Raw genomic sequence first — 22,823 nt, 5'->3', positions numbered from 1 at the left:
CCCGCCTAAACTTGTATTCCAGTTCCAACAGGGGCCAATATTAGAAGCTTGAAAACAGAGATTGAGAACCAGTGGGCCCTCCAGAAGTTGCGGCCTACAGAGCAGTCAGTGCACAGATCAAAATGGACTTCAATACACCCCTGTAGCCTTTCAGAAGGACAAGCATTTGCCCCCTATACCAAGGCTACACTATTGAAAAATGCTACTAATCTACCTCAGAAGACTCTTGTATGATCTACTGAGATAGTGAACGTGAATATCCAGAAAGACAGGAATGCCAAATCAGATCTACCGTATTTTTCGCCCTATAGGACGCACTTTTTCCCCTCCAAAAATGAAGGGGAAATGTGTGTGCGTCCTATGGGGCGAATGCAGGCTTTCGCTGAAGCCTGGAGAGCGAGAGGGGTCGGTGGGCACCGACCCCTCTCGCTCTCCAGGCTTCGCGGACCTCTCCGCAAGCAGCGGGAGCGCTCCCGCTGCTTGCGGAGAGTTGCCAGCATGCGGAAGCCTGCGCGCGCTGAGATCGGCGCGTCCAGGCTTCGCGGACCTCTCTGCAAGCAGCGGGAGCCAGCGCTGGGCTCCCACGGCTTGCAGAGAGCTGCCTGTTTGGGGGCTGGGGTCAGGGGAAGCTCAGGCCTCCCCTGCCCCAGCCCCGCGCCTGGGGGGGAAAAATAATTCCCCCCCTTTATTTCCCCCCAAAAAACTAGGTGCGCCTTATGGGACGGTGCGTCCTATAGGGCGAAAAATACTGTATATAGTGGCTGAAGGAAGCATTGTGGGTGTGAGGATCTATGGGTCTTTGGGGGCACACTATGTGAACCTGCCGTAGATGGTTCAGCCTCCCCGGCTATCACAATGCATTGTAGAGGTCATTTGGGAACTCGTCTGATTTACACAACAGACACTAAAGCATACAAGCAATTTAGCAGGATACACCCTATGCCAGTGATGTCCAACAGGTCGATCGCGATCGACAGGTCGATTCCCGGGGGCTCCCTTTTGATTGCCAGCTGTAAAAAGAATTGTGTAGGAAGTCTCCCCACCCCCACCCCCGCCGTGCTCATTCTGTCCGTGAGGTGGGCGGTCGTTTAAGATAAAAAAAACTTGTCTGTATCATTTTGTCTGCTCTTTAGACCTGTGGTTGTTTTTGAGTGCTTTATGACCCCCCCCCCAAAAAAAGTTCAACAACTTTCATCCTCCCCCCCCAAAAGGCTCAACAACCTTGGTCCCCCCCCCATCAATGACAATGGGTAGATCACTGCCAGTTGTTTTATACTGGGAGTAGATCGCAGTCTCTAGGGAGGTGGACATGCCTGCCCTGCGCTAATGCATTGCCACTGAGAAGGGGAATACCTTTACCGCCTGTGCCTGACCCCGCCTGTGTCTGCAGTCTAAAGACTACTGTGTAAACTTTACCTTTGGTTAAATACAGTCTTGCAGCCCTTGGAATACTTTGTGTAGGCCTACACCCATCTGGAAGCAGGGTGGTCCAACACACAGCCCAAGGGCCACATGCAGCCCTCAAGGCCTTTTTTGGCAGCAGTGTTAGAAAATCAGATATACAGTGGAACCTCGGTTTTCGAATGTAATCCGTTCTGGAAAACCTTTTGACTTCCGAAACGTTCAAAAATGGAAGCAATTACTTCCGGGTTTTCAGCGTTCAAAAACCGAAACGTTCAGCTTCCAAGACGCTAAAAAACTGATGTTCCACTGTTTAAGCTAACCAACCAAACGGTTCCTTAAACCTGGGTTAAGGTAAGGTTGCCACAGCAGAATATCTAGGCGCCACTGGGCGGGGGAACAGTGAGGTTTATTATTAATTATTATTATTATAATCATCACCATCATTTATATACCACTTTATAGTTTAAAGGGGGGGCATCTCAAAGTGGTTTACAATACATTAACGCATCCAATGAAACAATCCAATTTCCAGCTTCAAGTAAAATACTTCAGTGTCATTTTGCTTTCCCCATATTGATTTACCAACTTAATTTATATAGCTTCCCCTTAGCAGAAGTACTCTATGAAGACAGTGTGGTAGTTAGTGTTGGACTAGGACCTGGAAAATGCCTGTACAGTGGTACCTCGGGTTACATACGCTTCAGGTTACAGATGCTTCAGGTTACAGACTCCGCTAATCCAGAAATAGTACCTCGGGTTAAGAACTTTGCTTCAGGATGAGAACAGAAATCGTGGTCCGGCGGCGCGGCAGCAGCAGGAGGCCCCATTAGCTAAAGTGGTGCTTCAGGTTAAGAACAGTTTCAGGTTAAGAACGGACCTCCAGAACAAATTAAGTTCTTAACCCAAGGTACCACTGTATTTGTGCTTCACCCACGGCCCTAAGACGCCCATGAAATGTACGTTACCTAAGCGGGTCCAAGACAGAACAGCAGCACCATATCCAATTGCAGTAATGCTGCACCTAACCCCAAACTCACCCCTGCACATGAATGCAGAAAATCTCTGGTGTACCCTGGTTTGCACACACTCCAAATGCCACAAAACCAAATAGATCAGACAAAAGATCTCTCCCTCTCTAGTCCGGCCTCCTGTTCCCACAGTGGCCAACCAGAACCCACAGCAGCAGGACATGAGCACAACAGCCCTCACCCCTCATAGTACCTCTGGTTCTGGAGAGAGCATAAATAGCAGCCACCCTGACTAGTAGCCACCGACAAGGAATTTGATACCAAACACTTTTTCAAGCTATGCATGCCAGTGTTGGCTTCCCACGCTCTGGACTAACAACGGTGGGAGAAAGAAGCACCTTCTAACCCACTGGGGGTTAGTAGCATCAAGCAACGCCTGGGCAGATCACACAGGCAACCCACACTACTGGCCTTTCAACTGCCACACCTCTGGAGCATGGAAAGGCCAAAGGGGCAGCAGCATAGGCCTCAGCTCATGTGGCCTACGGCCTCAGGTGTGCCCAATAAGGGCACCAACTTGCCCCTCCTCCTGCTGTTGCTGGGATAGCAGAGTTGGTAGAGCATGAGACTTTATGCTGACCTTCAAAGCCCTAAATGCCCTCAGTCCTGTATACCTGAAGGAGCATCTCCACCCCCATCATACAGCCCGGACACTGAGATCCAGCGCCAAGGGCCTTATGGCGGTTCCCTCACTGTGAGAAGCCAAGTTACAGGGAACCAGGCAAAGGGCCTTATTGGTAGTGGCACCCGCCCTGTGGAACGCCCTCCCTTCAGATGTGAAGGAAATAAGCAGCTATCTTATCTTTAAAAGACATCTGAAGGCACCTCTGTTTAGGGAAGTTTTTAATATTTGATGGTGTATTGTTTTTAACACTCGATTGGAAGCCGCCCAGAGTGGCTGGGGAAACTCAGCCAGATGGGCAGGGTATAAATAATAAATTATTATTATAATTATTATTCATCTCAGGGTCGTGGGTTCAAGCCCCACATTGGGCCAAAAGATTCCTGTATTGCAGAAGGTTGGACTAGATGACTCTGAGATTCCTCACACACACATTCCCTGCGGCCCGGACTTGGGCGCCTCCCTCTCCCTGTTTCTCCACCCTGCCAAACAGCCAAGTTCTGGGACAGCTCCCTTGGTAAAAGCCTGGGACTCTTAATATCTCAGGGTTGTCTGTTCAAGTCCCACGCTGGGCAAAAGATTCCTGCACTGCAGGGGGTTGGACTGGATGACCCTGGGGGTCCCTTCCAACTCGACAATTCTACGATTCCGTTCTTCTACCTTAGTCTTTCAGCAGATCGGGAGCAAGGTATCGCTTTCGTTTCTTGCTATGCCGTTTATCTTTTGCCTTTTTATATTGCAAACCGCCCTGTGACCGTCGGGCGGTATAGAATTTTAATTGATATTAAGAACAACCAAGCATGCAATCAAATGACGACCCCCACTTATAGGGTCCCCCCCCAAAAAAAAATAATTCCAACAGCTGCACGCTTACCGGCTCCGGAGGGAGGCCGCTCTCCCGCGAGGGCTCCGCTAGGCAGAGAAGAGCGGAGCGCGCTCGCCCTCCTCCAGCGAAGGATCCCCCCGGCGCGGCTCATCCTGGCAAGCGGCGCGGCGGCATCGAACCCCGGCGCCTGTCCCGCCGCTTTAGTCTCCTCTCGCCCGGAGAACGCCGCGACCAATCGCAGGGCGCGAGGGGACGTCCTTAGCGTGGGTCCGCCCACGCGCCGCCGGACGGCTCCGTTCTCGTCCCGCCCCTCGGTCAGCCAGAGGGCCAATCGCGCCGAGCGCAAGTTATTTAGCATAGGACCGGCCCAACCCGGAAATTCAGAGCGCGGCCACAGGAGGAAGCACGTGACGGAATGCGCCTCTCCTGCCTTGGCCAGGTGGGCTGCGGAACTCTATGGTGCATCCTCCGCGAAAAAGGGGTATCGATTCTTCCCCCAGCTGCATGGGAAGCATTGATAAGTAAAGGTAGCTACGATCATGGGCGTAGCCAAGGGGGCGGGGCAGACCCCCCCAAATAAATCAAAATTAATAGAAATCTGAGGTTCTGGCTCTCCGTAACTAAAATCCTGGCTACACCTATGGCTACGGTGATGGGGAATAACCACACTTGCCCAGCCCTGAGTTGTATTCTGTTCAACAGTGAGTGGACAATTGACTGTCCACGTGCAGCAGCAGCCCTGCCTCGTAATAGGGCTTTAATCCACCCTGGTCCATACTAATTCTTCCTTATCGCAAACTAAGCCATATGATTTGCAGACAGCATGCATGAATTCCCTTGCTAGGAACAAAATAGATTTGTTTTCTCGTACACCACTAGATGTGAAACGTAAATGTGGAGCCCTACAATACAGAAGTGCAAACTGCATGTTGTTGTCACTGCCTTGCCGTGGCGAAGGGGCTTGAATAACTCAGAGAAGCTATGAGCTATGCCGTGCAGGGCCACCCAAGATGGACAGGGCATAGTGGAGAGTTTTGACCAAACGTGATCCACCTGGAGAAGGAACCGGCAAGACACTCCAGTATCCCTGCCAAGAAAACTCCATGGACAAAGACAACAGGCACATTGTTGTGGTGGTGGTTATTATTACTATTATTATTGTTGTACCCCACCCATCTGACTGGGTCGCCCCAGGCACTCTGAGCAGCTTCCAGCATACAGTGCTACCTCGGGTTGCATACACTTCAGGTTACAGACTCCGCTAACCCAGAAATAGTACCTCGGGTTAAGAACTTTGCTTCAGGATGAGAACAGAAATCGTGCTCCGGCGGCGCGGTGGCAGCGGGAGGCCCCATTAGCTAAAGGGGTGCTTCAGGTTAAGAACAGTTTCAGGTTGAGAACAGACCTCCGGAACGAATTAAGTACTTAACCTGAGGTACCACTGTATACAAAAACATCAAACGTAAAAAACTTCCCTATGCAGGGCTGCCTTCAGATGTCTTCAAAAGGTTGTATAGTTACTTATCTTCTTGACATCTGATGGGAGGAGGTTCCACAGGGCGGGCGCCACTACCAAGAAGTCCCTCTGGCTAGTTAATGATTAATACAGCCTCTTTCCTCTTCCGTTGCTTTCTACCTTAACATTAGTTAGATAAGTGTGCTGCTAAGGGAAACCGCCAGGCGTAAGAAATGTTTAGACTGGATCACTGTTGTGTGTGATAGAGGACCTTGGTGTGACACCTGAGGATGCCAAGCCCTAAGAGTTACTTGTCTAGTAATATAAACTAAATACAGGGGTACCTCGGGTTAAGTACTTAATTCATTCCGGAGGTCCGTTCTTAACCTGAAACTGTTCTTAACCTGAAGCACCACTTTAGCTAATGCTGCTGCGCCGCCGGAGCACGATTTCTGTTCTCATCCTGAAGCAAAGTTCTTAACCCGAGGTAATATTTCTGGGTTAGCGGAGTCTGTAACCTGAAGTGTATGTAACCCGAGGTACCACTGTAGTGCCTTCTGAATTGGGTGCAAAATGCTGTCCAATCACAGGCAGTTTCATAAAACTTTTAACATTATATAACCTTTATAATGTCAAACAGGAAACACTTACTACATTTTTGTTCCACCATTCCGCCTTCAGGAGGTATGGATGTTTCTCTCTCATCCCTCATTTTACCTTGATAAAATCCTTGTGAGATAGTTTAGACTGAGAGATGGTGGTTGGTTCAAGGTTATTCAGTGAATTTCATGGCCAAGCGAGGGATTTGAAGCTGGGTCTCCCACATCCTTGTCTGACACACTGATTTTTCCCTAGATTCACTAGCTCCGCACGTCAAATGTTAATGGTAAAACTGAAGGTCGAGATACAGCTGGAATCTTTTCTGGTCAACAACCCTTTATGGATGCTAATCTGAGTCATTGCTGTTCCACAGTCATCTGGAAGAGTACTTTGGAAAGCAGAATACTATTTATTACTTTGAAATTTTCTTCACAGCTCATTCAGCAGGGCCAAGCCCCCACGCCCCAGTTGTACATACGGTTACATTTGTACTGTAAATCATGTTGTTTCCAAAGAGGTATCCAGCCTGATTCCGTGCATGTTTAGTTGGAAAGAAGTCCATTTACTTTCAAGTAAGTAGGAGCATTCTCTGTGATACTGCAGTATTCGCTCAATATTCAAGTTGACAAAATCATATACATATCAACATACTAGACTTCTTGTCTATCCCATTGTATATTCCTTTTTTACAAATGAATGTACTCTTATTATTGTATATTTCTTTACATTTTATCTAATACATTCCTATATCAATATGTGCTCTTATTCTTATTTCTCAACTCAGTCTCACTCCAACGTCAATCAAATGCTAGCATAGATAACAAACCTTTTTTTTTGAACATATGTTTTTGAACATATCTTTTATATCTATCCCACTTTTCCATAAATTTTTGTTTTGAATTGCCTCTCAGGGTATTTGTTAACTGCGCCATTTGTTTTTGTTTTTTCTCTTCGTTCTTTTTTTTGGGGGGGGGGTTTGTTTGTTTCATTTTTTTCTAGGTATATAAAATTTTTGTATACATGTTGGAAATTATATTATAGTAAGTCCTGTAATGTAATATAACAACGTTTACCGATGTAATATAAGAATGTTAACAAATAGATAAAATGCAAATACAATATATATATATATATATATATATATATATATATATATATATATATTCAAGTTGACATAGTTGCTGTCCTGCCCCCAAATCTGGCTTCCTTAGTCACAGCTACCTCTTTTTTTCTTCTTTTTGGTCATCAGTTACATGTTGAAGGATTTTTTGTTCCCAGGACAAACCATGCCTTTAGAAGTCTATTTTTATTAAAGACCTTGAAGCCATAAATAAATACTTCCTAAAAGGTCTGCTAGATAAGCCACTCACAGAAAGAAAAAACAAGGCTATATTTATCTGCCTAAAATAGACCATATTTTCCCTTTCATCTTCTCTTGAAGTCATTGATCTGCAGAATTGCCAATTATTCAAGATTTCAGCATGAATGATAGGAAATGTGCCCCAGCACAAATGTTGCTAGTTCTGTCTGTTCTCCCTTAATTTAATAGCCAAGAAGAGCATAAAAACATGACCTAGGTTTATTTCAAGACAAGCTGTTGCAATCCACTACTTGTTATGCCACAATATGTGGGTTTTTACAACACTGAGTATAATGCAAAAATTATATTCTTTATAATTTCTAGTGTGTTCTGATTTCTCACTAAACTGATACAGTGGTACCTTGGGTTACATACGCTTCAGGTTACAGACGCTTCAGGTTACAGACTCCGCTAACCCAGAAATAGTACCTCAGGTTAAGAACTTTGCTTCAGGATGAGAACAGAAATCGTGGTCCGGCGGCGCGGCAGCAGCAGGAGGCCCCATTAGCTAAAGTGCTTCTTCAGGTTAAGAACAGTTTCGGGTTAAGAACGGACCTCCAGAACGAATTAAGTTCTTAACCCGAGGTACCACTGTACACAGTTGTCTAGTATTGAATCCTTCATGACACTTCCTCAGTAACATATTGCAATAAAAAAAGTTTCCATGAAGTTGGGATAAAGGGCAACACAAAATGGCCCCGTGTAGTGGCTTCCTGAGGAGGATGAGCAAGATCTACTGCCTCTGAACTTGGAGGGGATGTAATAATACAGAGCCATCGTGACTAGTAGCCATTGATAGCTTTTCCCACTGATGTGTAAAAAACCCCCAAACCCTTTTTAAAGCCATCCCTGTTTGTGGCTATTGCCAGATCTTGTGACAGCATATTCTGCAGTTCGGCCATGCACTGTGTGAAGATGTGTGTCCTTTGTCCTGATCTCCCATCATTCAGCTTTTGTTGGATGACCCCCAAGTTTTGGCACAGTGGTACCTCGGGATAAGAACTTAATTCGTTCCGAGGTCCGTTCTTAACCTGAAACTGTTCTTAACCTGAAGCACCACTTTAGCTAATGGGGCCTCCTGCTGCCGCCGCTCCGCTGGAGCACGATTTCTGTTCTCATCCTGAGGTAAATTTCTTAAGCCAAGGTACTATTTCTGGGTTAGCAGAGTCTGTAACCTGAAGCGTATGTAACCCGAGGTACCACTGTATTATTAAAGAGGGAGAAAAACTTTCCCCACACTATTGTTCTATAAACTTCTTGTAATGTCCTCCCTTACTCAGTAGAATCAGAGATGGAAGGGACCATGTGGGTCATCTAGCCCAACCCCCTACAATGCAGGATTTATTTATTTTTTACCAAGGTGGGGCTCAAACCCACAACCCTGAGATTAAGAGTCTCACGCTGTACTATCCTAGATTATATCCTATTTTTGGTAAACTAAAAAGCTGAAAATGTTTGTAACCTTTCGTCTGGGGTGTTGCTCTTGCTTCCCTGATAATTTTGGCTGCTCTTTCTCTGCAGCTTTTCCAGCTCTTAAATCTAAACCATTTCTGTCTAGACCAGCCTCTTGTTTCGTGAAACAGCTAGTTGGAATATTCTGGGGCCTTACAAGCACAGCACCAAGAGCATGGTCTTCTCCTGTTTGTTCTCCGTGTCTGGTAGTCATTTAAACAGCATATGAAGCTGAAGGTTTATTATCCATTTAGAGTCTTTCCACCCTGACTCCAAATCACTTTAGTCATCAGAGTCGTTCGTAAACATTACATTTATAGGTGCATGATATCAACCCTCTACAATGGCAGTTCTTCTGACATATATCCAAACAAGCACTGAATAAGATACTTTCTGAATATCCTGCTGGCCTGAGACAATTCTCCTGAAGTGAGAGGGACTAGCTGATTTTTTAAGCGATCTGTTTTGAATGCTGGGTCCTGTGATAGTTAATACCATGGCTTATAGCCATTGGTAGACTTAGCTTTCATAAATGTGCCTAATCCAGTTCAAGGCGGCTTCCAAACCAGCAGCTACCATCACATTTTGTGGTAGTAAATTCCACAAGTTAATATATGTGCATTGTGTGAAGCATTTTATCCTGTCATCTGTGTGCTTATTGCCAATCAGCTTCATTGAATGGCTGCCCCATTCTCACAGCATGAGAGAATATTTATTTCACCCATTTTATCCACTCTGTACCCAATTTTGTAAACTCCTTAATGATAGCAAATTAATTATGAGCAAGCCCCTTGGATCCCCATTCAACCTGCAGATGTTGGCTAAGTATGCAATCTGATGCATACTTACCTGTGGTTAAACTCCACTGGTTTGAATGGGATTATGAGTGGACATGCATAGGATCGCACTGCTAATCTCTGTGTGGTGATACCATAGAGAGGGGCATTATTTTCAGTAGCAAGCAAATTTTGCTTAAAAACTTCACCTGCATGCTGTCAATATGATTTTACTGCAATAGCAACCGCTGTGTATATGAACTGTATATTTAAGCTTTATTCTGAACAAGATCAGAGCTTGTCAAACATGATTGTTTCTGAACTGAGCTGTAATTATGCCAGCAGCATGTGGCAGCGGGATTAACCTCTTCACACAATCTGAAATGGTATCGAAATAAATCTCAGTTTAATCCTCCTCTCCCCCCCCCTTGCCCCTTAATTTTGCTGCCATTGGATTGGGGGGCACTGTGGTCTTCGTAAACCACGGAGGAAATTCATCATGATGATTAATCAAGCCTTTAATGAACAAATAGAGAGGAATGGATGGGAAATTAGACCAGCAAAATCCACCCTTGTCAGCCAGTTCAGGATTATTCCCTACGCAGTGCTTGCTTCTACTCTGAAATGATAAAGCCTTACTTTCAGTTGGTGTCTATTAAGTAAAAGTTGAAGTAAATGTATTGTTTTGAAAATATTGTGATGAATACTCAGATTTTTAAAAAAATCAGGATAACAAAAGGCCAACAAATGACCTTTCAGACATTTGTTGGAATATGACTCCCACCATCCCTGACCATTGGGCTTTGCTGATTAGGGATAATGGGAGCTGGAGTCCCAGCAAAATCTGAAGGGCCACAGGTTCTGTATCCCTGGCTTCCAAGAACATTCAGGTTTATCTTCTACTTCTAGAACTTCTTGTTCTTGTGGCATACTGCTTAATTTGCCATGATTCATTTGCTGGTCAGCAGTGAAAACATTGCACATCGATAGTTGCAAAACAGACATCACTCTGAGCTTGCAGACATAAGACAGGTGAATGACTTCTTGTATTATCTTATATTCCATCCTTTCAGCACTTACCTTTTTACATTCCACTCTTATCCTCCATGGTGTAGGAGCTCTGGAAGTGGGGTAATAGCTATAGCTATGGTTTGCCATTTCAGAAATCACAGAATCATAGAAATGTTGTAGTTAGGATTCCTTAACCATGACTTAGCATCATGTCTTACTTGTGCCTATGTATCAGTCATTAAGGATTTGTATTACAGGCTTGATATGTTGTTGAGGGGTTTATATTCTTGCTATTTGGAGGGGGGTCAGTTGTTCATAAACGACAACAATGACTTTCATAATAAAACTTGCAATATAGAAAGAACTTCAAATTTGGTCTATTTTGGTAAGTTCAAGTGATGCATAGTCTACAATGAATATTCCATTCGATACCCACTAAGACCAAAGAATAACAGTTTCAGGAACTAGCTGAATTGAAATGAATATTCAGAGCAAAATGAATTTGTTATCTTGTTCTGGCACAGCTACCGTGTTGCTAATCTCTTGCTTAAGAGAGAGCAGGCATCAGGCTCCTATTTGCTTCCTCTTCTCTTCCTTTGTCTTCCTGCCATTAACTATAATTTCACAGAACATGTTCACCAATCCAACCCAAGGTTGATGCAAGCCAGCTTCCCCTAATAAAGCATGACTTCAAACCATGGTTTTCAGAAGAACATGGTTTGTGATGGTATTCATGTAATATTCAATTATAGTTAAGGCAGGGGGAAATCATTCTGAAGAGGGCTTTGCCTCTTCTGTGATGGCTTTGTTACAAATTTAAGTGCATAGGAGCCAACTCCTAGGGCCTGGGGGTCTTTGCACTCCCCAGTAAAATATTTGAGAGTTGATGGGCAATTGCCATCCAAATGATGCACGTGCTCCATGTCATTTGATCAATTACGCAGGGCAGGCCTTACCTGCCCCCCCTCCAATATTTTATTCAAGTTGGCAACCCTGTTTAAGTGGGAACGTGTGTTGAGCACTACAAAATACTCACATTCACATCATCTCATCCTGATTTTGTGCCCCCAAATATCTCCACACTTTTTCTTCCTATCAAAAATACCTTGCCTTGTACTGGATGCTTCATGAACCTAGCTGTACCAAGTGATAACAAATGGCACATTGATTACACAATGCTCAACACTTGCAGCCAGATTCGGGATGACAGGTTTTTTATAATAATAATAAAAAAAATCCATCAAATCCATCAAATCATGGATATGTAACAGAGCCTAGTTGGCTGTCTTATTGAAAAAATGTCACTTTAAAGTTCAGTAATACTAAATTTGGAATGTTGGAGCAGCATCAGCGATTTCAATATCCTGACTACATCTGGGTCTCTGCGATAGCTCATACCATGTTCCACCCACCCAGTCATCTTCCCTTCCTGCCTCTGCTACCTGCGACCTTGCTGGTGATGCTCAATGGCGGAGGAACCCTCTCCGGCACCCGGGGCAGCGCAGCCCGTACGGCCTGTGCATGTGCGGCATCCCATGCTTGCGCAGTCCATATGGGATGCCGCTCATGTGTGGCAGCATCCCGTAAGAACGGCACACGCGAGCAGCAGCCCGTATGGGCGCCGCTTGTGCGGCATCCATACGGACTGCATGCGCCCTCAGCCGCTCTACAGCTGGGGGGGAGGCAGGAGCCAACTTGTCACCCCTCCCAGAGTGGCCCCCGGGGTGACCCGCCCCCTCCTTCCTACACCCCTAGTGATGCTCCACATTCTTTCAAAAGAAAATAAATTAGGCAAGGCACAGATGTAAAATTGCATTACCAGTTTTATCTCAAGAACGCAAGTTCTCCATCACAGGAAATTTTAGGGGGAGGGGGAGGTAATATAAGAATTCATTTTCTTCCTACCTCCCCCCCGCCATTGCATAATAATTTCCACAGCAGCAGTCTTTAATATAGACTCCCCCCCCCAACATCATTCTTGTTAAGAAGTCTACCACCCAAGGTGGTTGTGTTGCCCCAGCTTATGGGCTGTCATCATTTGCAGAGGTAACTTCCATTTTGGCAGTTCTGGAAATTTGCCTTTAAGGCCCATCAATCATTCCATGGGGGAGTATCACCTTTTCAATTGTCCTAGATTGGAGACTTGACTTAACACAGTGATTTAGCTAAGTTTAACAAAGTCCCTGAGTTATCCTGTCTGCACTGGGACAGGAGTCAACTTGATCTTTGATGTATTACTTTCCCCCTTGCAGACAGAACCTCCACACATTTCATGTCTGTTGTAATGAATGGAAAGCAGTATGAAATTTCCTCTATTGTGGATTCATAAATCAGCATCAGTCTGATCTGAGCCATACACCAAAGTTGTGTGGGGGAAACACCACTCAACCATCTTGCTGTGTGCAAGTGTTTCCTGACATGAACGTTACATCTGTTTAAGGGGCAGCAGGGGAAATAACGCATGAATCAGCCCTTACAGCAGGAGTGGCAAACCTGTGGCTCTCCATTTGTTGCTGAAACATAGCTCTCATCAGCCCCAGCAAACATGGTCAGGGATGATGGAAACTCTAATATAGCAATGTCTTGACTGGAGGGTCTGCAGGTTCACCATCCCTACTCTATAATTCATGGGAAGGATGCATCAAAGTTGTCGGTGTGCAAAATTAAAAGAGAGCGGGGAGGGGAGTCAAAGTATTAAAAATATCTCTTGTATAGGAGCAACTGATCTCCCCTTTGACTCGTCACTGAGCAGATGCAGTTTCTTATCCAAAAGGTCATCTACTTGTCCATATGGAAGATATTAAAGACATGCTGGTGTTCCCCTTGATAGCTTGATCCAGTTCCTAATCTGAATTCTAAATTTCTTGATCCTGGGAAAGAGCAGTCTTGCCTTAGGTTTATAACAGCTGTGTGTCCTAGAAGAGTTGTCACTGAATCCCAACAAGTTCAGAAATAGGTGGCGCATGGACCATCAGTTCTTCATATTTGGCCAGGAACAACTTCAGGCGGGACCAATAAGAATCCTCATTGTATGTCAACTTCTTCTCTTTGAAGTACCGGGAAACAATTGGCTTGATCTAAAAGGGAAAGGAGCATTAATTTGCATTACTAGTGATTACTAATATTTCCAGCAGTTAGGATAGCCCCTAGACTAAATCCCTCTTGGGCCCTCATTTGCCAGCTGCAGAAGCAAAAGAAGGGTGTGCTTAAACAGCATGCCCTTCAACATTTCTCTGATGAAAATAGGGACATCCTATTCAATAAATAGGGATGTGGGTGGCGCTGTGGGTTAAACCACTGAGCCTTCGGTTTGCCAGTCGTAAGGTTGGAGGTTTGAATCCCCGTGACGGGGTGAGCTCCCGTTGCTCGGTCCCTGCTCCTGCCAACCTAGCAGTTTGAAAGGACATCAAAGTGCAAGTAAATAAATAGGTACCGCTCTAGTGGGAAGGTTAACGGCATTTCTGTGTGCTGCTCTGGTTCGCCAGAAGCTGCTTAGTCAATAAATATTCAATAAATATTATTATTATGTTTATGTTTATATCTTGCCCATCTGACTGGGTTGCCCCAGCCACTCTAGGTAGCTTCAAACATATATAAAAACATCATAAAACATTAAAAAAACTTCCCTATACAGAGCTGCCTTTGGATGGCTTGGGGGTCGCAAAACAACATACCCGCCAATATTTCTCTGATGAAAATAGGAACACTCTAAGGAAAAGTGGGACATTTCAGGATCAAATCAGAAACTGGGACAGCTTCTGAAAATCCAGGACTGTCCCTGGAAAACAGGGGCACTTGGAGTGTCTGGAACAGTCCTCATGCCACAGATATTTGGCAAGTGGCTGGGGGGGGGGGTGTCCTCCACTTCCATCACAAAGCAGCCCCAGCTCCAGCAAAACTCTTTGCTGTTGACCTGAGTTAAAGGCTCAGGCCCCAAGTATCTGAACAACCACATCCTTCCCTACAACCCCTCTCAACTGTTAAGATTGGTGGGAAGGCGGGTGCTTGGTATTTCTGCTGCCCTGAAAACTAATGTGAGGTGGTGGCCTGGAAACCAGCATTCCTTGTGACAGCCCCTAAATTGTGGGATTCCCATGGCACCAAGGTTTGTCCAGCATCTTCACTGTACAGTTTCCATTGGATGCAGAAGACACTCCTCTTTACCCTGGTCTTTGATAGCCGAGAATGTAAAAATATACCTGTCTCTGCCTTCCGGTTTAAACTGCAAGGGTTTATTATTTAAATTGTATTAGTTAGTTGCTTATAAAAAATTATTTTTATCTGATTTTAAAATTAGATGGCTGCATTGTTGTAACCTTATGGTGAGGAGTGGGTAAGGAAACCTATAATGGATAGAATAAATGCAATTTCTTCTATCCCCAGAGATGTTGTGGCTTTGACCTCCCATGAATTCACTTCCTTCTTAAAACCACCAGACATGTCCCCTTCTCCTTACTCATTCCACATTCAATAGACACTCCTGCCTTCTAAAGACCCAGCACGTCCATCCGCCACCCAACTTCGCACCTTCAGGCACATGTTATCAGAAAGTGCTGGGAAGAGATGATGCTCCACGTGGCAGCTGATGATCGAGTGCCCAAAGGACCAGTCCAGCAGGGGACTCCGAGGCAGGTTCAGAACGCCGCAGCTCATCATGTGAATCCGTTTGGGCTTTTTGTCAGCTGCGAACATTGGCAGGCCAATATGCTACGAGACAAAACCACAAAGAGCTAGCTGCTGCTGATCCTTCCTAAGAGCTCGAGAGGAAGCTTAGCTACAGAAGGAAGCATCTGAATAATAGCAATAAATCATGTTTCCAGATACATCGCAGTGAGCCCCACTCTATGGTGGAGAAACAGTAACTCACTCAGAAATGGAACAGACCCAGAATTCTGCATTAAGTAATTCACAACCTGCATAAAGGCAGGGATGGGGAATCGATTTGATTTAGTTCACATAAACCTAGAATTTGTATGTTCTGAAACAACGTGCAAACTGAAATGCAAGCAAGATTTCCAAATTCGCACTTCTCTAAATTCTGCAATACTGTATAGTTTATAGCATCACAAAAAATATAAATAATTCACTTTTCAGGGGAAATGTGGCATAAAAATGCATATATTAGTGAGATTAATAGCAAAAAAATATTATTAACATATAGAGGGGAAATCTTGCAAAAACACGTACATCAAGCAAGATTTCATTCAACAATCTGTATATTAGGAGAAATGCATGCTAACATTCTATTTTTTGTGAGGACTTCTTTTCAACAAAGTAAATAGTAATGTAGGAATGTAGGGAACTGAACTTAAGATGGGGGAAAAGAGAAACTGCAAGAAACCTAAATGGACAGATTCATCCATCTATATACAAAAGATCACATCAAGTATGGATGCTGTCAAATATCTGATGTAGCCTAATTCCATGTTTACTTGCAATATTGCATCATATACCGTATACTTAGAAGTGAGTTTGTTTATAAACTACATTACACTTATTATATTTGAGTGGGACTTATTCTTAATTGAGTGAACAGGATTGCAGCCAAAATGCATACTTTTAGAGAGGCATCTCTATATGTGTGTTTGTGTAGTTAAATATGCAACCAATGTTTCATTGTTCCATTTCCTTTGCAGGTTTTGCAGAATCCCATCTTTTAATCTACTTACAGCTCAGTCCTGTGCATCCCCATTCAGAAGCTGGTTTTGCGGAGTTCAGTGGGAGTTCATATGTGTGTGTGTGTGTGTGTGTGTGTGTGTGTGTGTGTGTGGGATTGCAGCCTAAACATGTCAACAGTGGGAAAGAATAAAGCATTTGCCAAATATGTTGGATGTTTCGAGTCACACGGCCTATTGCCGCGAGACCATCAATTAGTTAAACAGCAAGAGAGCCCTTGATACAGAGTTGGTAGCATTTACCTGGAAGATATTAACATGGATGTAAGGGTGAGAAAGGAGAGCTCGTGTGACCAGCATGCAACTGAGAGCGGACCACATGGACTGGAAACCTGAGATGTTGATCAGCAGCCAGTAATGGGAGTACAGGCCAACAAACATGCAACAGAGCGTCCGGATGGCCGTCTTCAGTTCAACTTCTTTGAGCAAGCCTGTGGAATCAAGAATCTGTGAATGTAGCAGCTCTCAGGGCTCTTTCCCATAGGTGGGAAGTCATATTTCTGAGGGGCACCTGAAGCTCTGCCTCATGTGGGGCAGTTTGCAGCAAGGCTCCATTCCTCATCCTTCTCCCTGCTAATACTACAGCAACAGTCATTCTATTTTTGAAGCATTTCTATATAGCCAAGCAGTGGTGTTAGGAGAGGGGGTGTTCAGCTCTTTTTCCTCACCACATTTTCCTAACGGCCGCCTCCTTGGGAGCTCTGTGGCAGGGGAAAATATAGGTACAGCATCTATGTGTGTTGGTAGGGGAAGAGAATTTAGAGTGGGGAAATAGTTCAGGTAAGATCAGTGGCTTGATTAGGCTCCCCTCCCCACAGAAAAACGCATCACCAAAAAAGTAGCCCATGGAAGATGCAGTTCTGTGCAGAATTAGCTTCTGCTCACTTATGTAGGTGCCAATTTAGAAATACTTACTATAATCAAAAGAGAAATAAAACATACCTCACTTCACACAAGATTACAGTGGTATCTCGGGTTACATATGCCTCAGGTTACATACGCTTCAGGTTACAGACTCCGCTAACCCAGAAATATTACCTCAGGTTAAGAACTTTGCTTCAGGGTGAGAACAGAAATCGTGCTCTGGCAGTGCGGCGGCAGCAGGAGGCCCCATTAGCTAAAGTGGTGCTTCAGGTTAAGAACAGTTTCAGGTTAAGAACGGACCTCCAGAATGAATTAAGTACTTAACCCGAGGTACCACTGTATTGTTAAATATTTGACTGAAAACTAGGAAAAGGTGTGGATTTTGTTGAGTGGCATCGAGGTACTCCCCAGTAAAACTGGTTTTGGTAGGATGTGGTGAATGGTTTTATTCTGCACTCAAGGTCCGCCTGCCTGATCATAATATTTAAGGGCAGGAGTATTTGAGGTCAGGTGAGACTGGCTTAGCAACCCTGCGGAGGCAGGTTTCTCCCCTCTAATGTGGGGAATGGCCTGTTCGCTTGCTTCAAATAGCTGGAACTATGTTCTACAGGCCTCTTTCTCAGCCTGTGAGCACACTTGATTCATATTAAGTAGGTGGGACTGTTTAAACAGATGTGCTTGTCTAATGGAAGTGGATTAGACTAGCATACTACATCTGAACCCCTGGAACATGAGTTGAGAAACCTGTGGGTCATGGACTTTCTAAAGTAAACCAAACGTAATTATTGCTTTTAATCTTTAACTGGTATAATGAATACCTCTACAACTTTTTGTTTTCTTGACGTAACGCTAAAAATAAATAAATAAATAAATAAAATAAAATAAATAAAACCCCACCCATCTGACTGGGCTTCCCCAGCCACTCTGGGCTGCTGCGTTGATACTTGGATCTGAAATGCTCAAGTCTTACATTTTAATGCTTGGGAACCACTTTTGTGCAGCAGATCCAGTGACAGTTCACCACAAGGTGTGGGCCTGTGCATCACAGGCAAGCTGTAATAGTCGCTCATAATTGCTCCCTGTATGAGCACCTTGTGGCAAACCATCACCGGATCTGCTACCAGGATCAGTGAAGCCAAAGATGCTCTGAAATTTGCTCTGTCTAAATAAGAAATAATATTTTTACGATATGTATCATTAATGATCCAAGTCTATGCTATCAGTCCCCACATTTACAAACCCCAGGTAGGCAAAATTCAAGCTTAGCCATTCCACTTTGGCACTTGCCAAAACAGACTTCGTATTGAATAATTTCTCTCATGATATTGACCTATGAGTATTTTTAGTACTGCTTGTAAAACTGTACGCTTTTAAAACAATATTGCAATATCCTGCGATCCAATGGTTGGTGTTCTTAGATTCTCATAAACAAAAACAGCGAATTGCTTTGTAAGTATTATAAATATGTCAACAAATAATTCCACATTGATAGAAGCATTAAGTGCATTTTTGCTTCGATGCCTCATGTACTGGTTATAAAATAAGCACAAACTTGCAGTTAAAATGCATGAAACCTATGGCTGCCAAAGACCTAAGGTCCAAAACTCATGCGACAGTAAAAAGATGAGTCACACCACACCAAGTGAATTTCGATTGGCGGGTTGCCATACCAAAAAGGTTTGGAACCGCTAGAGTAGCATATCTTTGGTCCTTCCCCATCTTCTTACTCTGAGGCAAAGAATAAATGCTACACATACTGTGAGATACAATGACCAAAAATATCTTGATTTAAATCACCTTCTACATGAAGATACTTAAAATTGTCTAGGATAAATGTTATATTTGAAAAGTAACAGGATCCAGAGGAGAGCAACGTACCAATGGCTACCAAAGGGGTGAGGATGGGCACTGCGATGGGCGCAATGAACATGTAAACATAGCGGTTCAGGAAGGGAAGCTTCCATGTGCTAGAGTCTCCCAGGCCGATGACATTTGTGTAAGCGTGGTGGATTTTCACATGGTTGTAGGACCCCTGTTCTGCCGTGAAAGCAGAGCAAACCTGGGACAGAAAGAAATGGTAAATAAAGGAACGCTGCCTGCTCATGTATGTAGTACATATGCATCCAGGGCTCTCAGAAGTGACAGTATTACAGAATTTTACATAAGGTTGCAAGCCTTGTAAGCTCAGTATTGGTCAACAAGACCTACTAGGCGGTACCGTATTGGCCCAAATATAAGCCACACTTCCCCCCCTCCAAATTCTGATCATGAAAAGTTAAAGTGCGGCTTATATTCGGAACCTTACACCACCAGCAAAACAGCACAGCTCCCACCCCCCGGAAGGGCGGCTGCCCACCACCCCAAAGCCTTCCCCAAGCTGTCGGAACGAAGGTGGGGAGTCATACCTCACTCCTTATCCCTGGCAGCTCAAGGGAGGCTTTGGAGCAGCGGGTGGGCTGTGCGCTTTTGCCCCAGGCTCCCCTCTGGGGAGGGGGAGCTGCACCGCTTTGCTGGTGCCCACTCTTTGATCCGTCCACTCGAAGGAGGCTTTGGAGCGGCCGTTCCCAAGCCTCCCCTGACCCACCAGAGCTAAGGGGGGGAAGGCTGCCAACAAAGCGGCGTGACTCCCCCCCCCCCCGAGAGCAGCCCGGGAGCGTGGGAAACCACAGTCCACCGCAGCTTATATTCAGGGTTCCCCCCTCCAATTTCATAGGTGTGGCTTATATTTGGGTGCGGCTTATATTCGGGCCAATACGGTAAGTTTTAGAACACTGCTGTTTGGTGGTGAATGCTCTAATTACTTAATTCAGTGTAGCCTCCCTGACTCCAATGGGACTATGTTAGAATGTGTAGTTTCACAATAGGGTCCATAACACAAGATTTCATCTGTTTGTACCACCCGAGGGTCAAACTACACATTACACAGTAATATATGGAAATGTAGCTTGTAAGCCTGTTTTGAAGAGAAAGAACTACCGGTACTTGGAGAGGGGTAATGTCATCTGGGAGGACAGAAGCGGCTGCTGGGGAAGGAAATTTCATTCTTTCACTTCTCATTACTTTCCTGTTCCAGATTGCTCCTGAAAAACACAATCCTATGCATGCCATCTCAGAGTCTTAAAATTGCAGCCTAAGTGACTTTCTTCACCTGCAGAGTTACACACGTGTGCAAATATGCATTAAAGATCATACCCCAGACCCTCCCCTAGACTCTTTTTTTTTTTAGTCCAGGTTATCCCAATTTCCATTTCATATAAGACTCTGAAATTTGAATAAATTCATTTTGCAAGATAAAAGGGCAAGGTTGGCTCTGAATTTGTTTTATACTCAATCTGAATCAAGCAGTTTGGAATTTCCTCACTTGTAATCTTATTTTGACATCTTTCAATTAGGGCAACTTTTTCTCTGAAGCTTTGCCAGGTTCACCCATGCCTTGAGTGGAACTGAAGTTTCACAGACTCACCTTTGAGAGCCGCTCCTTGAATCTTGCTACCCAGGATTTGTGAGAAAGCATTTAGCAATCCCTTTGCGAGGTGTGCAGTGTTGATGTGGCCTAAAGGTTATAAAAGACTGATGCCTTGTATGTTGTCTGAGCTGCCGGCACCCTGCCACTCTCCATTTCCAACACAAGATAGGAAAACGATGGACATAATGATGGAAAGAACTTCTTTCAAGGGAAAGATTTCTATATTCAATGTACCCCTATTTCAGAGCAACCTTTCAAGAAAATGGGAGCTTTTTCAGATTTCTCAATTTTTGTCTGACCTTACACAAATATTATTTAAACCTCTTTTCTGAGGTTAAGACAGTGTGAGAAATAAACATGGGGTCAGATCCATGGAGGCACGTGAACCCCCTGACCACATTCTCCATTAATCTCCAAGAGAACTCTCAAGTTTGTTCATTGCTGGTTTTATGTGTTAGTTCAAATGGCCCACATTCAGGGCAATGGTAATGCTTCGTGTTGGCAGAAATGCAACAAAAGACAAGCTTTTACTGGATCTATCCAGCATTAAAGCAAGTGGTCGTGCAGATTGTCCTTAGAGGAGACAGAGCGGCACTGGACCCCGTTAGGTTTATTATCTGTATTACACAGAGGAAAATGCCGGTGCTGTTTGTAACCCCCTAATCATTTATTTGATGGTGAAATAAGATAAAGGTAAAGGGACGCCTGACCATTAGGTCCAGTCGTGACTGACTCTGGGGTTGCGGCGCTCATCTCGCTTTATTGGCTGAGGGAGCCGGCGTACAGCTTCCGGGTCATGTGGCCAGCATGACTAAGCCGCTTCTGGCAAACCAGAGCAGCACACGGAAGGGCCGTTTACCTTCCTGCCAGAGCGGTACCTATTTATCTCCTTGCACTTTGACGTGCTTTCGAACTGCTAGGTTGGCAGGAGCTGGGACCGAGCAACGGGAGCTCACCCCCTCACGGGGATTCAAACCGCTGACCTTCTGATCAGCAAGTCCTAGGCATCAATTACTTTAGATAACTGTTGCAATATGTAGTTTACCTCTCATGAAGCTGCAATTCCCAGCATAAACTGCAGTTCCTAGGATCCTTTTTCTTCAGGGGTGCTTTAAATGTAAAGTTTATGTAAATGTAAAACGCGCTTTTAACGTAAAAGGAGGGGGCAACTGCAGCTGAAGAAATAGCCACACACACACACACACACACACACACACACACGCAGTGCTTTCCATTCTCCTCCTCTAAAATAAAAGGGAGGAATGAGTTGATACGAGTCAAACCTCTTTGCGTTCTCTCACAGAACAGGAGCTGCTGAAAGGGAAAACGCACCTCAAGGAAGAATACGGCCCATATTTTCCCCCAGGACTTGGACTCCGCCAGAGCATTGTGGGTGGCCAGGTGGCTCCCCTTCACAGTGAGGGTTTGATGTACCACACCCAAGATGGCAATGCCCAACAGGAAAGGGAACAGATTGTCAGAACGCAGAAGCAGGAACCCTAGGGAGAGAGAGGACACATTTAGAATCTTCTGCTAGTGGTAATCAAAGGACCTAGAAGGTCCATGGGTCCTAACCAGCTCTATCATGATAGCAACAGGGACCTTAGAATTATTTGGGCTCAGCTCATAGCTAGAAGGGAGGTTGATCATACTCTCTGGTAGTCAGACAGAATCAGGACACTTGTGAAGATCAGGATCACACCTGTACTGTACATTTAAAGCACATGACGTCTCTTAACAAATCCCAAGAACTGCAGTTTGTTAAGAGTGCTGGGAAGGATAGCTCTGTGAGAAGTAACTGACCCTTCTCAGAATTCTTTAGAATAAGCCATTTCCTTTAAATGTATGGTGTGAATATGACCCAAACTGGTCTGCTTTTTGGAGTTTAATGAAGCCTGGACACTTTGAATTGAGGACTGCCCAAAAGTGGTTTGTTTTGGGGTGGGTCTTTTTTTACCATAGCCGTGTGGTGTTTTTCTGTTTTTCTTTTCTTTTCTGAAGGCCCAAATAGGCATTAAAATGAGAGGCAAAGCTTTTGCAACTCAGTGTCATGTGGGTGATGTCATTGTGCCAAATTTTGCCCTGCCCCACATCATTGGCAGGGTCAGGATAAGGCACGGCACCAATGATGCTGTGCCACATGTTCTAACTCAACATTACAGGAAATGGGAAGAGATCAAAAAACGAAAATGAAAACCACCAGCAACAACTTCCATGTCTTTCAAGATGGTCTAGTTCACGGTTTTCCAGACTTAGGTCTCCAACTGTTGTTGAACTACAACT

The 22,823-nt window shown here is 44.6% G+C and overlaps 2 protein-coding genes and 1 long non-coding RNA gene across 3 annotated transcripts in view; 1 reads left to right on the top strand and 2 right to left on the bottom strand.

Moving 5' to 3' along the window:
- FDXR (ferredoxin reductase) overlaps positions 1-4,256 on the bottom strand; it is a 29,165-nt gene extending 24,909 nt beyond the window's left edge. The window contains exon 1 of the mRNA XM_083598195.1: positions 3,929-4,256. Within this exon, the coding sequence (XP_083454321.1) occupies positions 3,929-4,238 (310 nt within the window). The 5' untranslated portion in view covers positions 4,239-4,256. The remainder of the gene's footprint in view (positions 1-3,928) is intronic.
- A 44-nt stretch (positions 4,257-4,300) lies between these two features.
- Positions 4,301-16,447, top strand: LOC310755469. The gene is made up of 3 exons (XR_014544381.1): positions 4,301-4,407; positions 6,372-6,508; positions 16,172-16,447. It is a non-coding gene; the product is annotated as an uncharacterized lncRNA (long non-coding RNA).
- FADS6 (fatty acid desaturase 6) overlaps positions 12,341-22,823 on the bottom strand; it is a 24,086-nt gene continuing 13,603 nt past the window's right edge. Inside the window, 5 exon segments of the mRNA XM_083598208.1 lie at positions 12,341-13,612; positions 15,063-15,242; positions 16,454-16,641; positions 18,953-19,133; positions 21,873-22,039. Coding sequence (XP_083454334.1) covers positions 13,463-13,612; positions 15,063-15,242; positions 16,454-16,641; positions 18,953-19,133; positions 21,873-22,039 — 866 coding nt within the window. The 3' untranslated portion in view covers positions 12,341-13,462.

Source organism: Podarcis filfolensis, assembly GCF_964270895.1.
Source record: "Podarcis filfolensis genome assembly, chromosome: 2".
NCBI classification, from domain to species: domain Eukaryota; kingdom Metazoa; phylum Chordata; class Lepidosauria; order Squamata; family Lacertidae; genus Podarcis; species Podarcis filfolensis.
This window is presented reverse-complemented; position numbering and strand designations above follow the sequence as displayed.